The sequence below is a fragment of the Carcharhinus amblyrhynchos genome, chromosome 8 (genome assembly GCF_965287045.1).
Source record: "Carcharhinus amblyrhynchos chromosome 8, sCarAmb.v2.hapA, whole genome shotgun sequence".
In the NCBI taxonomy this organism is placed as follows: Eukaryota; Metazoa; Chordata; class Chondrichthyes; order Carcharhiniformes; family Carcharhinidae; genus Carcharhinus; species Carcharhinus amblyrhynchos.
The window spans coordinates 113073077-113089815 of NC_137331.1; the positions used below are offsets into that span (position 1 = coordinate 113073077).

The following is a 16739-nucleotide window of genomic DNA, read 5'->3' on the forward strand; positions in this document are numbered from 1 at the left end:
GGGAAGAGATACAAAAGTGTCCAGAGGGGCAATTTTTTCATACAGAGGATGGTGATTGACTGGAACAAGCTGCTAGAGGATAGTAGAGCTGGGTACAATTTTGTCTTCTAAAAAGCATTCCGACCATTAAATGGGCAAGATGGGTATAGAGGGATATCGGCTGAACATATTAGGACTGGCTTTGTGGTTAAAAAAGAAGGCGGCATGGACAAGTTGGGCTAAAGGACCTGTTTCCATGCTGTAAATCTCTATGATTCTATGAAGGGCTATCTTACGAGGAAAGTTTGAGCAGATTGAGCCTATATGTTGGAGTTTAGAAAAATGAAAGATAAGCTTATACAAACATAGGATTCTGAGTGGACTCAGTAGAGTACATGCAAAAAGAATGTTTCCCCTTGTGGGCAAGTGTAGAGGTAGGGGACACAGTTTAAAAATGAAGCTTTCATTTAAGACCGAGATAAGGAGAAAGCTTTTCCTCTCAGAGTGTTTTTGGGAAGTCTGTTTCCCAAAGACCAGTGGAGGCTGGGTCATTGAAAATAATCAAGGCCGAGTTAGATAGAATTTTGATTAGCAAAATGGGCAGCATGGTTAGCACTACTGCCTCATGGCGCCAGGGACCTGGGTTCAATCCTGGCCTTGGATGACAGTCTGTGTGGAGTTTGCATGTTCTCCCCTGTCTGTGTGGGTTTCCTCCCACACTCCAAAGATGTGTAGATTAGATGGATTGGCCATGCTAATTTGGCCATGCTTAGTGTTAGGGTGATTTACAGGGTGAATGTGTGAGGTTATGGGAATATGGCTTGGGTGGGATTATTGTTGGTGCAGGCTGAATGGCCTCTTTTGACACTGTAGGCATTCTATGATTGTAAGAGTTACAGGGAGCAGACAGCGAGTGGAGTTGAGACCGCGAACCAGATCAGGCACAATCTTATCAAATGCTGGAGCAGGCACGAAGGGGCAAGTGGTCTACTTCTGCTCCACCTGCAATGTTTTTACTGTGTTCTTGTGTTCAGCTCATAAGTTGCTTAGAATCACAAACTGATAAGAAAACAACCACTTTGTGGATTGCAACAATCCTACAACCATCACACTTTCTAAGGCTAATGGGGATAGTCAATAAAGCTGTTTGACAGTGATATTCAAACCTCCAGAATGAATTACAAAAAAAATTGTAATATTTTGTGGACCTGGTAAAGATGGGAGTTACAGCATTGGTAGGTACAGAGAGCTTTGATTTCAACATAGTCAAGAAAGAATAATATACATTTGCATTTTTAAAAATTACATACTAGATAACAGAATTTTTGTCACATCTGAAAATGTGCTTGGATAATGGACCAATTCCAAGGTGTGATGTTTGGTGAGGCATAATTTTTAAGAGGAACTGGGCATATTTTGAACAGAAATAACAGATGTTATTTTAGAATCAAATTTCAACAGAATTGAAACATTGATCGGTTATTTCCTCAGAGCTGCTCCTGCTGTGAGATTGAGTGGAATGGATGTACATTCCCCAGAGTTTAGAAGAATATAAGGTGACCTCAGTAAAACGTAAAAAATTCTTTAGGGGTTTGACAGGGTAATTGTTGAGAGGTTCTTTTCGATGGCTAGAGAGTCTAGAATTAATGGTCACCCTCTCAAAATAAGCAGCTGATTGTTGAAGGCTGACAGTTGGAATTATTATTTATTTGGACAGTTGTGAATCTTCATAATTCTCCACTCTAGAGGTTTGTGGATACTCAGTCATCAAGTATTTTCAATATTGAGATGGATACATTTTTGGATGCTTCAATGAGAGAATTAATGGATATGAAAATAAGGACTGCGATTCTCCCATGTCACGATGTTAATAAATCAGCGCAGCAGGCTGGAAGATTCTTGTATTGGGTGATTCATGCAGTTCACGCATGGGTACCCGCTGTGATAGTGTCTCCCAGTGCTGGATTTCCAGCAGCATCAGCTCCTCACCGGAAATCAGTGGGGAAATCATTTGAATACTTATTTGAAATCTCTGGGCCAGCTTGCATCACTCCCCCACCAAACCCCTCCCCCACCCACTGCCAGAGTGGTTCATTCCAGGGCAGACTACAGTAGCTCCTCACTTTCAAGGAACTAGTGGCCTAACCCTACTGAATTGAAGGGGGGACCTTTGGGGGGCCCCAGAGCATCAGGCAGCAGGGATGGGAGTATGCCCTGGGGCATTGGCACCCAGGGGGTATGTGCTGGCACTGTCCAAGGGGAAATTGCCAATGCTCATGGGGCACCTTGCCATTGCCCATCAGGCATGGGGCAGTGAGAAGGGGCGGGACCTGCAGGGGCAATTCAGTGAGAATGGGGTACTCACTGCCACTCTGCAAACAGGAACAATGGGGGAAGGAGGGAGTCCAGCAATCGGGAGCAGTGAAAAACAGGAACTGGAAATCAAGGTCGGTTTAGGGCCGGCCTGAAAATGGTTGGAGGGGCCAGCGATCGGGCTCTGGGGTTGGAGGGCCAGCGTTGCAAGGATTGTGGAATTAACCAGCAATCAAGAAGCCGGCAGTATGGGGCCACTACGTATGCACCGATCTTGGCACATAATGCAGTGGCCCGCTCACTGCCATGCTATCAGCCTCTCCAACGGGAAAAGGTTCTGCCCCCAGTTTCATAATGGTATACATGCTAGTGACCTCTGCAGTGCACACAGTGTGGGAGATTCTTCTCTGAACTCCCACTGAAAACAAAAACAATCCAAATTACTGCAGTTTTCATCGGGAATTTGACACTTAGAATTTTTGGGAGAATTCCGGCCATGGTAGGAAAAATGGAGTTGAGATCAAAAATTAACCACAATCTTAACGACTGACAGAGCAGGCTTCAGGATCTGTACGGGCTACTCGTGCACCCATTTATAATGTTCTTTTGTAATTTACCCAGAAGTGGAAGAAACCTCATCCAAATGGATAAACAGGGTGGGTGCTGTATTTCTAGAGAAATTATGGAGGTGAATTGGGAGCAGCTTTGAGCAAATCCCCACCAGTAATTTTGTTTCAAGTGTTATTTACTCAGTTACTCATATCCAATGTATCACTGGATTCATATTTTCATGTGTGTTCATGAAGCACATGCACACTTACTTTCATAAAGCTGTTTCACAGGTTTTGTTTCCGAACCAGAGGGAGCCCTAATATAGTTTGGGAATATTTTTTCAAGTTCTCTGTAAAATAAGAACATTTTTTTAATAGTTTATGAAATATAAGAAGAACACTCTTGCTTCCTAACGAACTAAATAATGGCCATGAATTTCCACAGTGCCCCATTTACCAGAAGCGTGCAAGTCTATTTTGTGAGTTAATTGACCAACAAATTAATGAAAGGAACATAGGATTAAGGAACTAGAGTAGGCTCATTGAGCCTGCTCTGCCATTTTATAAGATCATTGTTGATCTGGTTGTGGCCTCAAATCCACTTTCCTATCGGTCATCATATCCTTGACTATCTTGTCTATCTAAATCAGTCTTGAATAAATTCAATGACCCCCTGCCTCCACTGTTTTCTATGGAAGGGAATTCTAAAGTCTAACAACCCTGAGGAAAAAAAAATCTCTCCTCATCTCAATCTTAAAATGGACACAACTTATTGTTGAACTCTGTCCCCTAGTTCTAGTCTCGCCACAAAAGGAAACATCCTCCTTGTATCCAACCTAATACGTTTCCTCAAGATATACGTTTCAATAATATTGCCTCTCATTTTTCCGAACTCCAGTCGGTGCTGGTCCAATCTGTTCAATCTTTTCTCATAAGATAAAAGCCCTTCATCCTCAGAATGAGTTGAGAATATTCTGAAAAAGCATGTTTTAAAAGCATGGAGAGAAATTTGGACCCCAGGAAACTTCAGTATATAGGCAGTCCCACTTCTGTAAAGACTGGGGGCAATTTTCCAATCCTGCCGCACTAATCCTTCAGCGCAGTGGGTCAGGAGAATTGCATGTTGGCCGATTGGCAGGATTCACGCATGCATTCCTGACATGCACAGACCTCCCAGTGCCGGACATCCAGTGCCATTGGAACCGCACTAGAAACCGGCTGGAACAGCAGGTAAGTCATTTTAATATATTTTACATTTCTTTTTAATGTGATTAGCAGGCCCAGGACTGGAGTCTCTGGGCCCACTAGCATCTCCCATCCCATCAGAAGTATTTCACTCCAGTGGGGTTCAGACTAGTTCCCCACTTTCAGGGAATGAGCAGGACGACACTGCTGGAGTGGAGTGGGGGGAGGAGGGTTAGGGGGGTGGCAATTGGGGCACCCCGGGGCGAAGGTGGCTGGGGGACTGGTGCACCCTGGGCATGGGAACCTTGTAAGAAGTCTTACAACACCAGGTTAAAATCCAACAGGTTTATTTGGTAGCAAACGCCAACAGCTTTCGGAGCGCTGCTCCTTTGTCAGGTGAGTGGGAATTGTTTTCACAAACAGGACATATAAAAACACAAACTCAATTTACAGAATAATGATTGGAATGCAAGTCTTTACAGCTAATCAAGTCTTAAAAATGTACAGAAAATGTGAGTGGAGACAGCATTAAGCACAGGTTAAAGAGATGTATATTATCTCCAGACAGGACAATTAGTGAGATTTTGCAAGTCCAGGCAAGTTGTAGGAGTTACAGCTAGTGTGACATGAACAAAAGATCCGGTTGAGGCCATCCTCATGTGTGCGGAACTTGGCTATCAGTCTCTGCTCAGCGACTCTGCGCTGTTGTGTCATGATGGCCACCTTGGAGAATGCTCCAGTGGGGTTCAGACTAGTTCCCCACTTTCAGGGAATGAGCGGGACGACACTGCTGGAGTGGAGTAGGGGGACGAGGGTGGGGGGGTGGCAATTGGGGCACCCCAGGGGTGAAGGTGGCTGGGGGGGTAGTGCACCCTGGGCATGGGAACCTTGTAAGAAGTCTTACAACACCAGGTTAAAATCCAACAGGTTTATTTGGTAGCCGAATGCCCGTGACCGCTGAAGTGTTTCCCAACAGGAAGAGAACAGTCTTGCCTGATGATTGTCGAGCGGTATTCATTCATCTGTTGTCGTAGCATCTGCATGGTCTCCCCAACGGTTTACAGTTACGAGTGGTGTGTACAGTTACGAGTGGTGTGCCTCAGGGATCTGTTTTGGGGCCACTGTTGTTTGTAATTTTTATTAATGATCTGGATGAGGGTATAGTTGGGTGGATTAGTAAATTTGCTGATGACACCAAAGTTGGAGGTGTGGTAGATTGTGAGGAAGGGTGTCATAGTCTGCAGGGAGACTTAGATAGGTTGCAGAGCTGGGCCGAGAGGTGGCGGATGGAATTTAATGCGGAGAAGTGTGAGGTAATTCACTTTGGTAGGAGCAACAGATGTGTCGAGTATAGGGCTAACGGGAGGACTTTGAATAGTGTGGATGAACAGAGGGATCTAGGTGTGTGTGTACATAGATCCCTGAAAGTTGGGAATCAAGTAGATAAGGTTGTTAAGAAGGCGTACGGTGTCTTGGCGTTTATTGGTAGGGGGATTGAATTTAGGAGTCGCAGTGTAATGTTGCAACTGTACACTACTCTAGTGCGGCCGCACTTGGAGTACTGTGTGCAGTTCTGGTCCCCGCATTACAAGAAGGATGTGGAGGCATTGGAGAGGGTGCAGAGGAGGTTTACTAGGATGTTGCCTGGTATGGTGGGGAGGTCCTATGAGGAGAGACTGAGGGATTTAGGGTTGTTTTCGTTGGAAAGAAGGCGGCTAAGAGGGGATCTTATTGAAACATATAAGATGATTAGAGGTTTAGATAGGGTGGATAGTGATAGCCTTTTTCCTCGGATGGAGAAAGCTAGCACGAGGGGGCATGGCTTTAAATTAAGGGGGGGTAGCTACAGGACGGATGTCAGGGGTAGGTTCTTTACCCAGCGGGTGGTGAGGGATTGGAATGCCCTGCCTGCTGCAGTTGTAAATGCGTCTAGTTTGGGGGCGTTTAAGAGATCTCTGGATAGGTTTATGGACGAAAAGGGATTGGTATAGGCTAGTGGGTCATTGTTTTTGTAACTGGTCGGCGCAACATCGTGGGCCGAAGGGCCTGTTCTGCGCTGTAATGTTCTATGTTCTATGTTCTAACGTACCATGCCTGCAGCATGTCAGGTAGACAACGTTGGCTCAGTTGCAAGAGTATGAACTGTATACCTGGTGGATGGTGTTCTCATGTGAGATGATGGCATCCATGTTGATGATCCAGCACGTCTTGCAGAGGTTGCTGTGGCAGGGTTGTGTGGTGTTGTGGTCACTGTTCTCCTGAAGACTGGGTAGTTTGCTGCGAACAATGGTCTGTTTAAGGTTGTGCAGTTGTTTGAAGGCAAGATGTGGGGGTGTGGGGATGGTCTTAGGTTTTAAGTCACGGGGGCTGCTCTTGATTGTTCGAGATTGCTTCATGTCGTTAGTGTGTGCCTAAGCTGGACAAGATACTGGGCAAGACGACAGCTCAGTGACTATCGCTGATTGCTGTGCAGACACATGGATTTGGGCCGGTGTCTGTGGGAGTTTGCGCATTCTCCCCGTGCTTGCGTGGGTTTTCTCCGGGTGCTCCGGTTTCCTCCCACACCCCAAAGATGATCTGTTAGGCTGATTGGCAGGAATAAATTGTCCCTAAATCAGTTTCCCTCAATCTGGATGGCCATAAAACATTAGACAGGGGTCGTGGGTGGAGAGGGGGACTGGTGCTGTTGAGATGGTGGCGCGGGCTCATTGGGCCGAAGGGCCTGTTTCCCGGGCTGATTTTGTTCTTTGTTCTTTGTCTTGATGAGTTGTTCACCTTCAATGACATGTTGAAGACTCCGAAGGAGATGTCATAGCTTCTCCGCTCCGGGGAGGTACTGGACAACGAAGGGTACACTGTCCACTGTGTCCTGTGTTTGTCTGCTGAGGAGGTCGGTGTGGTTTTTCGCTGTCGCGCGTTGGAATTGTCGATCGATGAGTCGAGTGCCATATCCTGTTCTTACGAGGGCATCTTTCAGCATCTGGAAGTGTCTGTTATGATCCTCCTCATCTGAGCAGCCCCTATGTATACAAAGGCTTGTATGTAGGGGATGGCTTCTTTAACGTGTTTAAGGTGGAAGCTAGAGAAGTGGAGCATCGTGAGGTTATCCATGGGCTTGTGGTACAGTGAGATGCTGAGGTGACCGTCCTTAATGGAGACGCCCTGCCACAACCATCTCTCCAAGACGTGCCGGATCATCGACACGGATGCCATCATTGCACATGAGAACTCCATCTACCAGGTACACAGTACGAACTCTTGCAACTGAGCATATCTACCTGATATGCTGCAGGAAAGGATGTCCCAAGGCATGGTACATTGGGGAGACTATGCAGACGCTTCGACAATGGATGAATGAACACTGCTCGACAATCACCAGGCAAAACTGTTCTCTTCCTGTTGTGGAACACTTCAGTGGTCAAGGGCATCTGCCCTCTGATCTTTGGGTAAGTGTTCTCCAAGGCGGCCTTTACGACACACGATAGCGCAGAGTCACCGAGCAAAGACTGATAGCCAAGTTCCACACATGAGGACAACCTCAACTGGGATCTTGGGTTCATGTTACACTATCTGTAATCTCCACGACTTGCCTGGACTTGCAAAATCTCACTAACTGTCCTATCTGGAGACAATACACAGCTCTTTAACCTGTGCTTAATGCTCTCTCCACTCACATTTTCTGTACCTTTAAGACTCGATTAGCTGTAAAGACTCACACTCCAATCATTATTCCATAAATTGAGTTTGTGTCTTTATCTGCCCTGTTTGTGAAAAGAACTCCCACTCACCTGACAAAGGAGCAGTGTTCCGAAAGCTAGTGGTATTTGCTACCAAATAAACCTGTTGGACTTTAACCTGGTGTTGTGAGACTTCTTATAGTGTTTACCCCAGTCCAATGCCAGCATCTCCACATCATGAGAACCTTGGCAGTGTCAGTCTGTGCCCCCTGGCACTGCCCAAGAGGCAAAGTGTCCATGCCCAAAGGGCACATTGGCACTGTTCACCAGTCATGGGGCAGTACCAAGAGGCTTAGGGGTGATCAGTAGGGGCGTCTTGCTACCATTCTGCATGGGATTGGTCAGGGTAGCGAGAGGCCAGAGACCAGGATGTGCTGGGGGTGGGGCCAGTGGCCATTAGGGAGGTGTCTGCCGAGGTGGGGGGTGGGGGTGGGTGGAATCGCCACTGCTGGGAGGGAGTTTCGGAGATCGGTGCTCTCTGGCTCAGGGCAGGGAGGTCAGGGCTAGCGCATGAATTGGCGGGGGGGCTGCGATCAGGCCATTGGGGGTTTTGGGGGGGCAGCACTATGGGGGTCCTGGGCCAGCCAGCGATTGAGCTGACCAGCAAAAATGGGAAGCTGACAGCTCGGGGCCACTGTAAATAGGCCCTGACCCTTGAAACTTAATGAGATTCACGATTGTGGCCTCTGCATTACACAGAGTGTGGGAGATTCTAGTGTGAATTCCCATTGAAAAAATAATGATGATTTACACCAGTTTTTCTGTGAATTCAGCACTTAGAATCTTTTTGGGAGAATTGCAGCCTGTGATCTTTACTGCAGCAGTTGGAGACAGCAAGTTGTGTATTAAAGTCCCATCCAAGTAACTTGGGCACAAGATGTAGACTGACAGTAACTATTAAGGAACAGATGCCCATGCCACCTTTCAGGTGAAATGTTAATTCGAGACCTCAGCTGTTCTGTCTGCAAAAGTTTCCATGGCACTATTTTGATAAAGATACATTGTCTCAGTAAAATAAAAGCAAATTACTGTGGATGCTGGGATCTGAAACAAAATCAGGAAATGCTAAAAATCTCATCAGGTCTAACAGTATCTGTGGAAGGAAAACAGAGCCAGCATTTTGAATCTGGATGGCTCTACAAATGCACAATAGAAAACACCCTTTCCAGATGTATCACAGCTTGGTATGGCCCCTGCTCTAACCAAGACCACAAGAAACTACAAAGGGTTATGAACATAGCCGAATCCATCAAGCAAACCAGCCTCTCATCCACTGACTTTGTCTGCATTTCCTGCTGCCTCGAAAAAGCAGCCAACATAATCAAGGACCTCATGCATCCCGGATATACTGTCTTCCACCTTCTTCTGTCAGGAAAATACAAAGGTCTCATAACACATACCAACCAACTCAAGAATAATTTCTTCCCTGCTGCCATCAGATTTTTGAATGGACCTACCATATATTAAGCTGATATTTCTCTTCACCCTGTGACTGCATGGTATTCTCACCTTTCCTTCTCCTCTATGCACTCTATGAACAGTATGTCGTGTTTGTATAGCATGGAAGAAACAATACTTTCCATTGTATCCCAATACATGTGACAATAATAAATCAAATCAAGAAGTCATAATTTAAGGATAAGGGCTAGGTTGTTCAGCTGCGTCTTTCCAGAGGTCTTCTGTTTTCGATCCTGTTATAATTCTGAGTCTGAGCTTGGTTCTATTGTCATAATTGCAAATTAGTTTTATTAATGTCCTCAGAGAGCTGGATAGGGTCTGGAGGATAAAACTTTACACTGAATGCAAACTGGCACAAAACAATTCAGATTTGCTTTGTAATTTCCTTTGTTGAGTCGAATCAGTTCTTTTGAATTTCAGAGTCCTGAAATGTCGAATTGAAGCAATCTTTGCAGAAGGTTGAGCTGCTCACAGATTTTGTCAAAGACAACCAGTCCCTTAGCATATTTTCTCAACTTCACATGTGTGTTCAGGACCATCCAGAGGGGTCACTTTATCCCAGTCTCCTTTGCTAACTGGCCTTAGTTCCTCTGTCGGTGAATCCAACTCCACTTTCTGTTGCAAAATGCTAAGCACAAAATTCTCTCTAACCTCAAATTTTTAGTTGTGGATTATGATTTTCTTCTTTATCTGCAGCGTTGGCCTGCATTAGTGGATTGTCAATTACAACACAACTCTCAATTCTGAAACTGTTAGATAGTTTTTTTATTCCTCACCACCTTGGAAAATATAAATTGGACAATCTTGGATTGTGAAAATAGAAGTATATCTTTCTGTTCCAGTATAGTTAAGTGATTAGTTTGTTCTGGATCTTCGTCATTTTCTGCACATTCTTTGGAAATGATATATAACAGATTGGCTTCTTCAGTGTCAGGATTTAATTATGGTTTTAGTGATCATTGCAGCAGTTATGTTATTGTGAACACCATTGTAATTTGCTCGAATATCAGTTGTGAACAGCGCTGTTTCTCTGGGTATCCATGTCTGTGCAAGCTGTATAGATTCATTATCCCAGCAATTCATTAGGAATGATGGTACAGTTTCATCAAACAGTCTCGTTGTCCTTTTCTTCAGTCTGCAATAGTAAAATGCTTCCGCTCCTCAATCTCCATCTTGAGATCACACATGACTACTGACTTATCTGTATTTTTCCTTTCATAGAAGACAAGTTGCTATTGACAGAACTGCAGTTTATGCTCAGTTAATTTCAACAACTCAGGAACAGGCTTCAGATCAATCAATTTTTCTTCCATTCCTCTTCCTTATTTGCATCACTGTCGTAAAACTTGTTTTCCTTCTTTGCCTTCACCACTTTACATTGCCCTCATTTGTCTCGATTTGCATATTCATTAACTGAGATTTGGCACTATTGACCAGCCCTTCATAGTGTTTGATCAAGATTTTGTGCTGCATCTCACACTGAGCAAGTGTTAACTTCAACTTCTGAACTTTTGTCAATTTGGTGGAATGAGCCTATATGGATATTGCTCAATTTGAATAGCATTTTCTAATCTGCATCATGCACAATTACTTTAGTACTTTCCTGTTTATTCCCACATATAGCTTTATATGATTGCAACAACTCTTTCCAATCATTTTGATTTTTCTCTGAAAGGTAACTCAGTAAATTGTCCCAAATTTTGATTACTTCATCATTGTTCAATTTAGTATCTGAACATAAGAACAAGAAGCAGGGGTAGGTCATCTGGCCCCTTGAGCCTGCTCCACCATTCAATAAGATCATGGCTGATCTTTTTGTGGACTCAGATCTGCTTATCCACCTGCTCATCATAACCCTTAATTCCTTTACTTTGTAAAAATAAAGCTATATTTGCCTTAAAAACATTCAACAAGGCAGTCTCAACTGCTTCACTGGATTTGTTTCTTCACTCTGAGTTGTAACAATGAACACATCCTTCTTTTACTTTCCTTCCTTATCAAGATACAGTTTGAACGTATTAACGTGGCACACTCTGTGAATCTTCCTCATATCTGGCAGCCGTATCAAATAATTCACCTCACCTCAATTAGCTGTTTTGATTTCATAAAGCCCGCTAAACCTTACTTTTAGTGGTTCACCTACCACTGTCAATAGTTCAAATATTTTCTCCCCATTAACAAAACTACAAAATTTTGATTCTTATCTATTTCTTTTTTCATCACATGCAGTGCCACTGTCTAGCCAACTCACCTACTCTATTCAATCCTTCTCTAAAATTTCACGTAGTCCAATAATGCAGTCTCAGAATGCTGACTCACCAATGTCTCCTTGATCAATCTTAAGTGGTCCTCTTATCTCATGGCCAAAAATTAATTCAGAGGGACTGAATTTTTTTGATTCATTAGATGGATCATTAATTGCAAAAAGTACAAACGAAATTCCTTTATCCCAATCCTCTGGATATTGCTGACTATAGGCCATCAATATGGTCTTGTAAGTTCATAAGATATGGGAGCAGAATTTAGGCCATTCAGCCCATCGAGTCTACTCTGCCATTCAATCATGGCTGATATTTTCCTCATCCCTATTTTTCTGTCTTTTCCCTACAATCCTTCAACCCATTACCAATTAAAAATCTGTTTAATTCCTCCTTAAAATTTACTCATTCCTAGCATCCACCGCACCTTAGGGTAGTGAATTCCACAGATTCAAAACCCTTTGGGGGAAATAGTTTCTCCTCAATTCTGTTTTAAGTTTGTTACCCCTTATTTTAAGACCTCTCATCCTAGAATGCCCCACAAGAGGAAGCATCTGCTCCATGACTACTTTATTCATACCTTTTATCAGCTTGTATACCTCAATTTGATTTCCACTCATTCTTCTAAATTCCAGAGAGTTTAGGCCTAAACTGTTTAATCTTTCTTCATATGACAAACCTCTCATCTCTGGAATCATCTAGTGAACCTCCTCTACACTGTCTCCAATGCCACTACATCTTTCCTCAAACAAGGGGACCAAAACTGTGCACAATACTCCAGGTGCAGTCTCACAAATGCCTTGTATAGTTGCAACAATATTTTCTTACCTTTAAATTCTATTCCTTTAGCTATAAATGCCAACATTCAATTCACTTTCTTTATAATCTGCTGTACCTGCATGCTACTTTTCTGTAACTCATGAATGAGGACACCCGGATCCCTCTGCACTGGAGGCTCTCTCGATTCAGATAATAAGTTGCCTTTCCATTTCTCTGACCAAAATGCATGACCTCACATTTATCCACGTTAAACTCCATCTGTCACATTTTGGCCAACTCTCCTAACCTATCTATATCCATTTGTAAGATTCTTATTCCCTCATTGCAACTTACTGTCCTGCTTATTTTTGTGTCATTTTCTGTCCCTGTATCAAAGTCGTTCACATAAATCGTAAATAGCTGGGGCCCAAGGACTGAATTCTGCGGCACCCCACTAGTTACTTTCTGCCATCTGGGAAAAAAAAACATTCATCCCAACTCTCTGTCTTTTGTCCATCAATCACCTATCCAGGCTAATAAATTATTCCTAACTCCTAACATGCAGACACAAGAATGTGCAAACTCCACACAGACACTGACCCAAACTGGGGATCAAATCCGGGTCCCTGGAGCTGTGAAATGGCTAACCACTGTGCTACCGTGCTGCCCAAGTTCTGCCCTTTCTATTACCTTTGACTTGCCCATTCCTATAGAAATGGGACTACTGTCCTCCACCATGAAAAGTGAGGCAAAGTCTTGATTTATTGACTTTGCCATTTCAGTATTCCCCACGATTAACTGTCTGGCTTCATCTTCCAAGGGACCAACATTCAGCTTTGTGACTCTCTTCCCTTTTATATACTAAGTGAAGCTTTTGCTATCCTTTATCATATTTTGTGCTAGTTTTTTTTGTAATTTACCTTAGCGCTTTTTATTACTTTTTTGGTATCCCTTTGTTTATGTTCGAAAGTTTCCCAATCTTCCAGCCTGCTACTGGCATTTGCAATATGGTATACATTAGATTTTGTCTTTATATTATCTTTGGCTTCCTTGTTTAGCCATGGATGTTTTTTTACCCCCCTTACATCTTTCTTCCTCACTAGAATATATTTCAGTTGTGAGGAATTCAGTACTTCCTTAAACAACTGCCACGGCACATTTGCTGTCTTACCTTTTAGCCTTCCTGCCCACTCTATTTGGGCCAAATCTATCCTCATACCTATGTAATTTTCTTTGTTTAATTCCAGAACGAAAGTTTGGGACTCCACTTTCTATCATAGTATGATGGTACGACGGAATTCAAAATTCTATGGTCACTGCTCCCTAGAGGATCCCTAACTATGAGGTCACCAATAAATCCCTCCTCATTACGCAACCCCAGTTCCTGAATAGCCCCCTCCCTGGTTGGTTCCATAACATACTGTTCCAAGGAACAATCTCAAATACATTCAATGAACTCTGCCTCCAGCTAACCTTGCCAATTTGATTCTTCCAATCTATTTGCATATTAAAATCACCCATGATCATTTCTGTACTTTTCTTGCAAGTTCCCAGTATTTCCTGGTTTTATACTATGCCCTACTGTGGAACTACTGCTTAGGGACCTCTAAGTTACTCCAACTAAGTACTTCTTCCCTTTGCTATTTCCTATTTCTACCAGACTGATTCCACATTTTGATTTCTTGTGCTTATGTCATTTTTTCATTACAACTCTGAGCTCTTTCTTCACCAGCAAAGCTATACCAGCTACTTTTCCTTTCTGTCCATCTTTCTGAAATGCTGAATATCCTTGGATATTCAATTCTCAGACCTGGTCTCCTTGTAGCCATGTCATAAGAACATAAGAAATAGGAGCAGGAGTAGGCCATCTAGACCCTCGAGCCTGCCCCGCCATTCAATAAGATCATGGCTGATCTGTCGTGGCTCAGTTCCACATTCCTGCCCTCTCCACAGAACCCTTAATCCCCTTGCCTATCAAAAACCGATCAACCCGCGTCTTAAAAATGCTGAGCGAGGCAGCCTCCACCACTTCAACGGGCAGAGAATTCCAGAGATTCACCACCCTTTGAGTGAAGAAGTTCCTCCTCAACTCCGTTCTAAACCGCCCCCCCTTTATCCTGAGGCTGTGCCCTCCAGTTCAAGTGTCCTTTCTGAGCGGGAAGAGCCTCTCCACCTCTATCCTATCCATCCCATTCAACATCTTATACGTCTCAATGAGATCTCCCCTCATTCTTCTAAACTCTAACGAGTACAAGCCTAGTTTATTCAGCCTCTCCTCATAGTTCAACCCCCTCAACTCCGGAATCAGCCTAGTAAACCTCCTCTGCACTCTCTCCAAGGCCAAAATATCCTTGCGTAAGTGCGGTGACCAAAACTGCACACAGTACTCCAGTTGCGGCCTCACCAGTGCCCTATACAGCTGCAGCAAGGCCTCCCTACTTTTATATTCAATCCCCCTCGCTATGAAGGCCAGCATCCCATTTGCCTTCCTGACCACCTGCTGCATCTGCAGGCTGGGTTTTTGCGACTCATGCACAAGGACCCCGAGGTCCCTCTGCACCGTCGCATGCTGCAGATTTTCGCCACGTAAGTAATAGTCCTTCCTACCATTATTCCTACCAAAGTGGACAACCTCACATTTGCCAACATTAAATTCCATTTGCCAGTTCCTGGCCCATTCGCCCAGCCTATCTAGATCCTTCTGCAGACTCTCCACACCCTCCGCACAATTTGCCGTTCCACCAATCTTGGTGTCATCAGCAAATTTCGACACCATACACTCGGTTCCCTCCTCCAGATCATCTATATAAATGGTGAATAGCTGAGGCCCCAGCACCGACCCCTGGGGCACTCCACTAGTCACCAACCGCCAATCTGAATAGCACCCATTGACCTCCACTCTCTGCCTCCTATTTGACAGCCAATCCTCTATCCACGCTAACACCCTACCCCCAACTCCATGCCCCCTGACCTTCTGCAATAACCTCTTGTGAGGCACCTTGTCAAACGCCTTCTGAAAATCAAGAAAGACCACATCCACCGGCTCTCCTCTATCCACCGCCCTAGACACATCCTCATAGAACTCCAATAAATTTGTCAGACATGACTTCCCCTTAACGAAACCGTGCTGCGTCTGCTCTACCAAACAATTCTCCTCAAGATGCCTTGCTATTTTCTCCTTGATCACGGATTCTAACATTTTTCCTACAACAGACGTTAAACTAACCGGCCTATAATTCCCCGCCTTTTGCCTGCCACCCTTCTTAAACAACGGCGTAACATTAGCCGTTTTCCAATCTTCTGGCACTTCCCCGGAATCCAGCGACGTTTGGAAAATAATCACCAAGGCATCCACTATCACCTCTGCCATTTCCTTCAGAACCCTTGGATGCATTCCATCTGGTCCTGGGGACTTGTCCACAATCAGTCCCTCCAGTCTGTCGAGCACCGCCTCTCTAATAACAATAATGTCATTCAGGCGCTCCACTCCTACCGTCTTTCCATCGCTAACACCCAGCAAATTATTCACGTCCTCCTCCGTGAAGACCGAAACAAAAAAGTTATTCAGGGCCCCAGCCATTTCCCCATCCCCTACCACTAAGTCCCCCCTCTCATCCTCTAAGGGTCCAACGTTCACCCTAGCCAGCCTCTTCCTTTTTATGTATTTATAAATACTCTTGCTATCCTTTTTTATATTAAGCGCTAGCCCAGCTTCATAGTTTATCCTACCCTTCTTTATCAATTTCTTTGTCATTCTTTGCTGACATTTAAACCTCTCCCAATCCTCTTCTCGCCCACTACTCTTAGCTACTCTAAACGCATCTGCTTTTAATTTAACACTTTCCTTCGCCTCCTTCATTATCCACGGCTGATTACCTTTCCTCCTCCGACCCTTTTTAACCATCGGAATAAATTTCTGCTGAGCACCAAGAAAGATCTCCTTAAAGATCCTCCACTGTTCCTCAGCAGACCTACCTTCCAACACACTCTCCCAATCAACATTCGCCAATTCCTCTCTCATCCTACCATACTCCCCTCTGTTCAAACAAAGGACGCATGTCCGGGAACCCACTTTCTCCTCCTCCAGTAATCTCAGTAATCACCACCAAATCATAAACCAACGTCAACTAGCTGTGACAAAGGGTCATCTGAACTCAAAATATCAGCTCTTTTCTCTCCTTACAGATGCTTCCAGACCTGAGATTTTTCAGCATTTTCTCCTTTGGTTTCAGATTGCAGCATCTGCAGCAATTTGCTTTTAGCCACCAAATCATACCCCTTTGTTTCCATTTGCGCCATTAACTCATTAATTTTGTTCCAACTGCTTCATGCATTTAGATACAAAGCTTTTATCTTTGTTCTACTGGTAAATTTCCCTACTCTTTTATAATTCCTTCGTGCATAAAGACATTCACCTATTCTGTCCCTCACCTTTATTGCCTGGTAACCATCCACCACATTGCTAATCTGCACTCTTACCTCCTCCTCTAATTTGGGTT

General features: G+C 44.1%; 1 protein-coding gene across 1 annotated transcript in view; it reads right to left on the bottom strand.

Annotated features, from left to right (window-relative positions):
- Positions 1-16739, bottom strand: part of LOC145346843 (piezo-type mechanosensitive ion channel component 2-like) — an 895380-nt gene that overhangs the window by 19008 nt on the left and 859633 nt on the right. The window contains exon 52 of the mRNA XM_080194667.1: positions 3114-3193. Coding sequence (XP_080050793.1) covers positions 3114-3193 — 80 coding nt within the window. The remainder of the gene's footprint in view (positions 1-3113; positions 3194-16739) is intronic.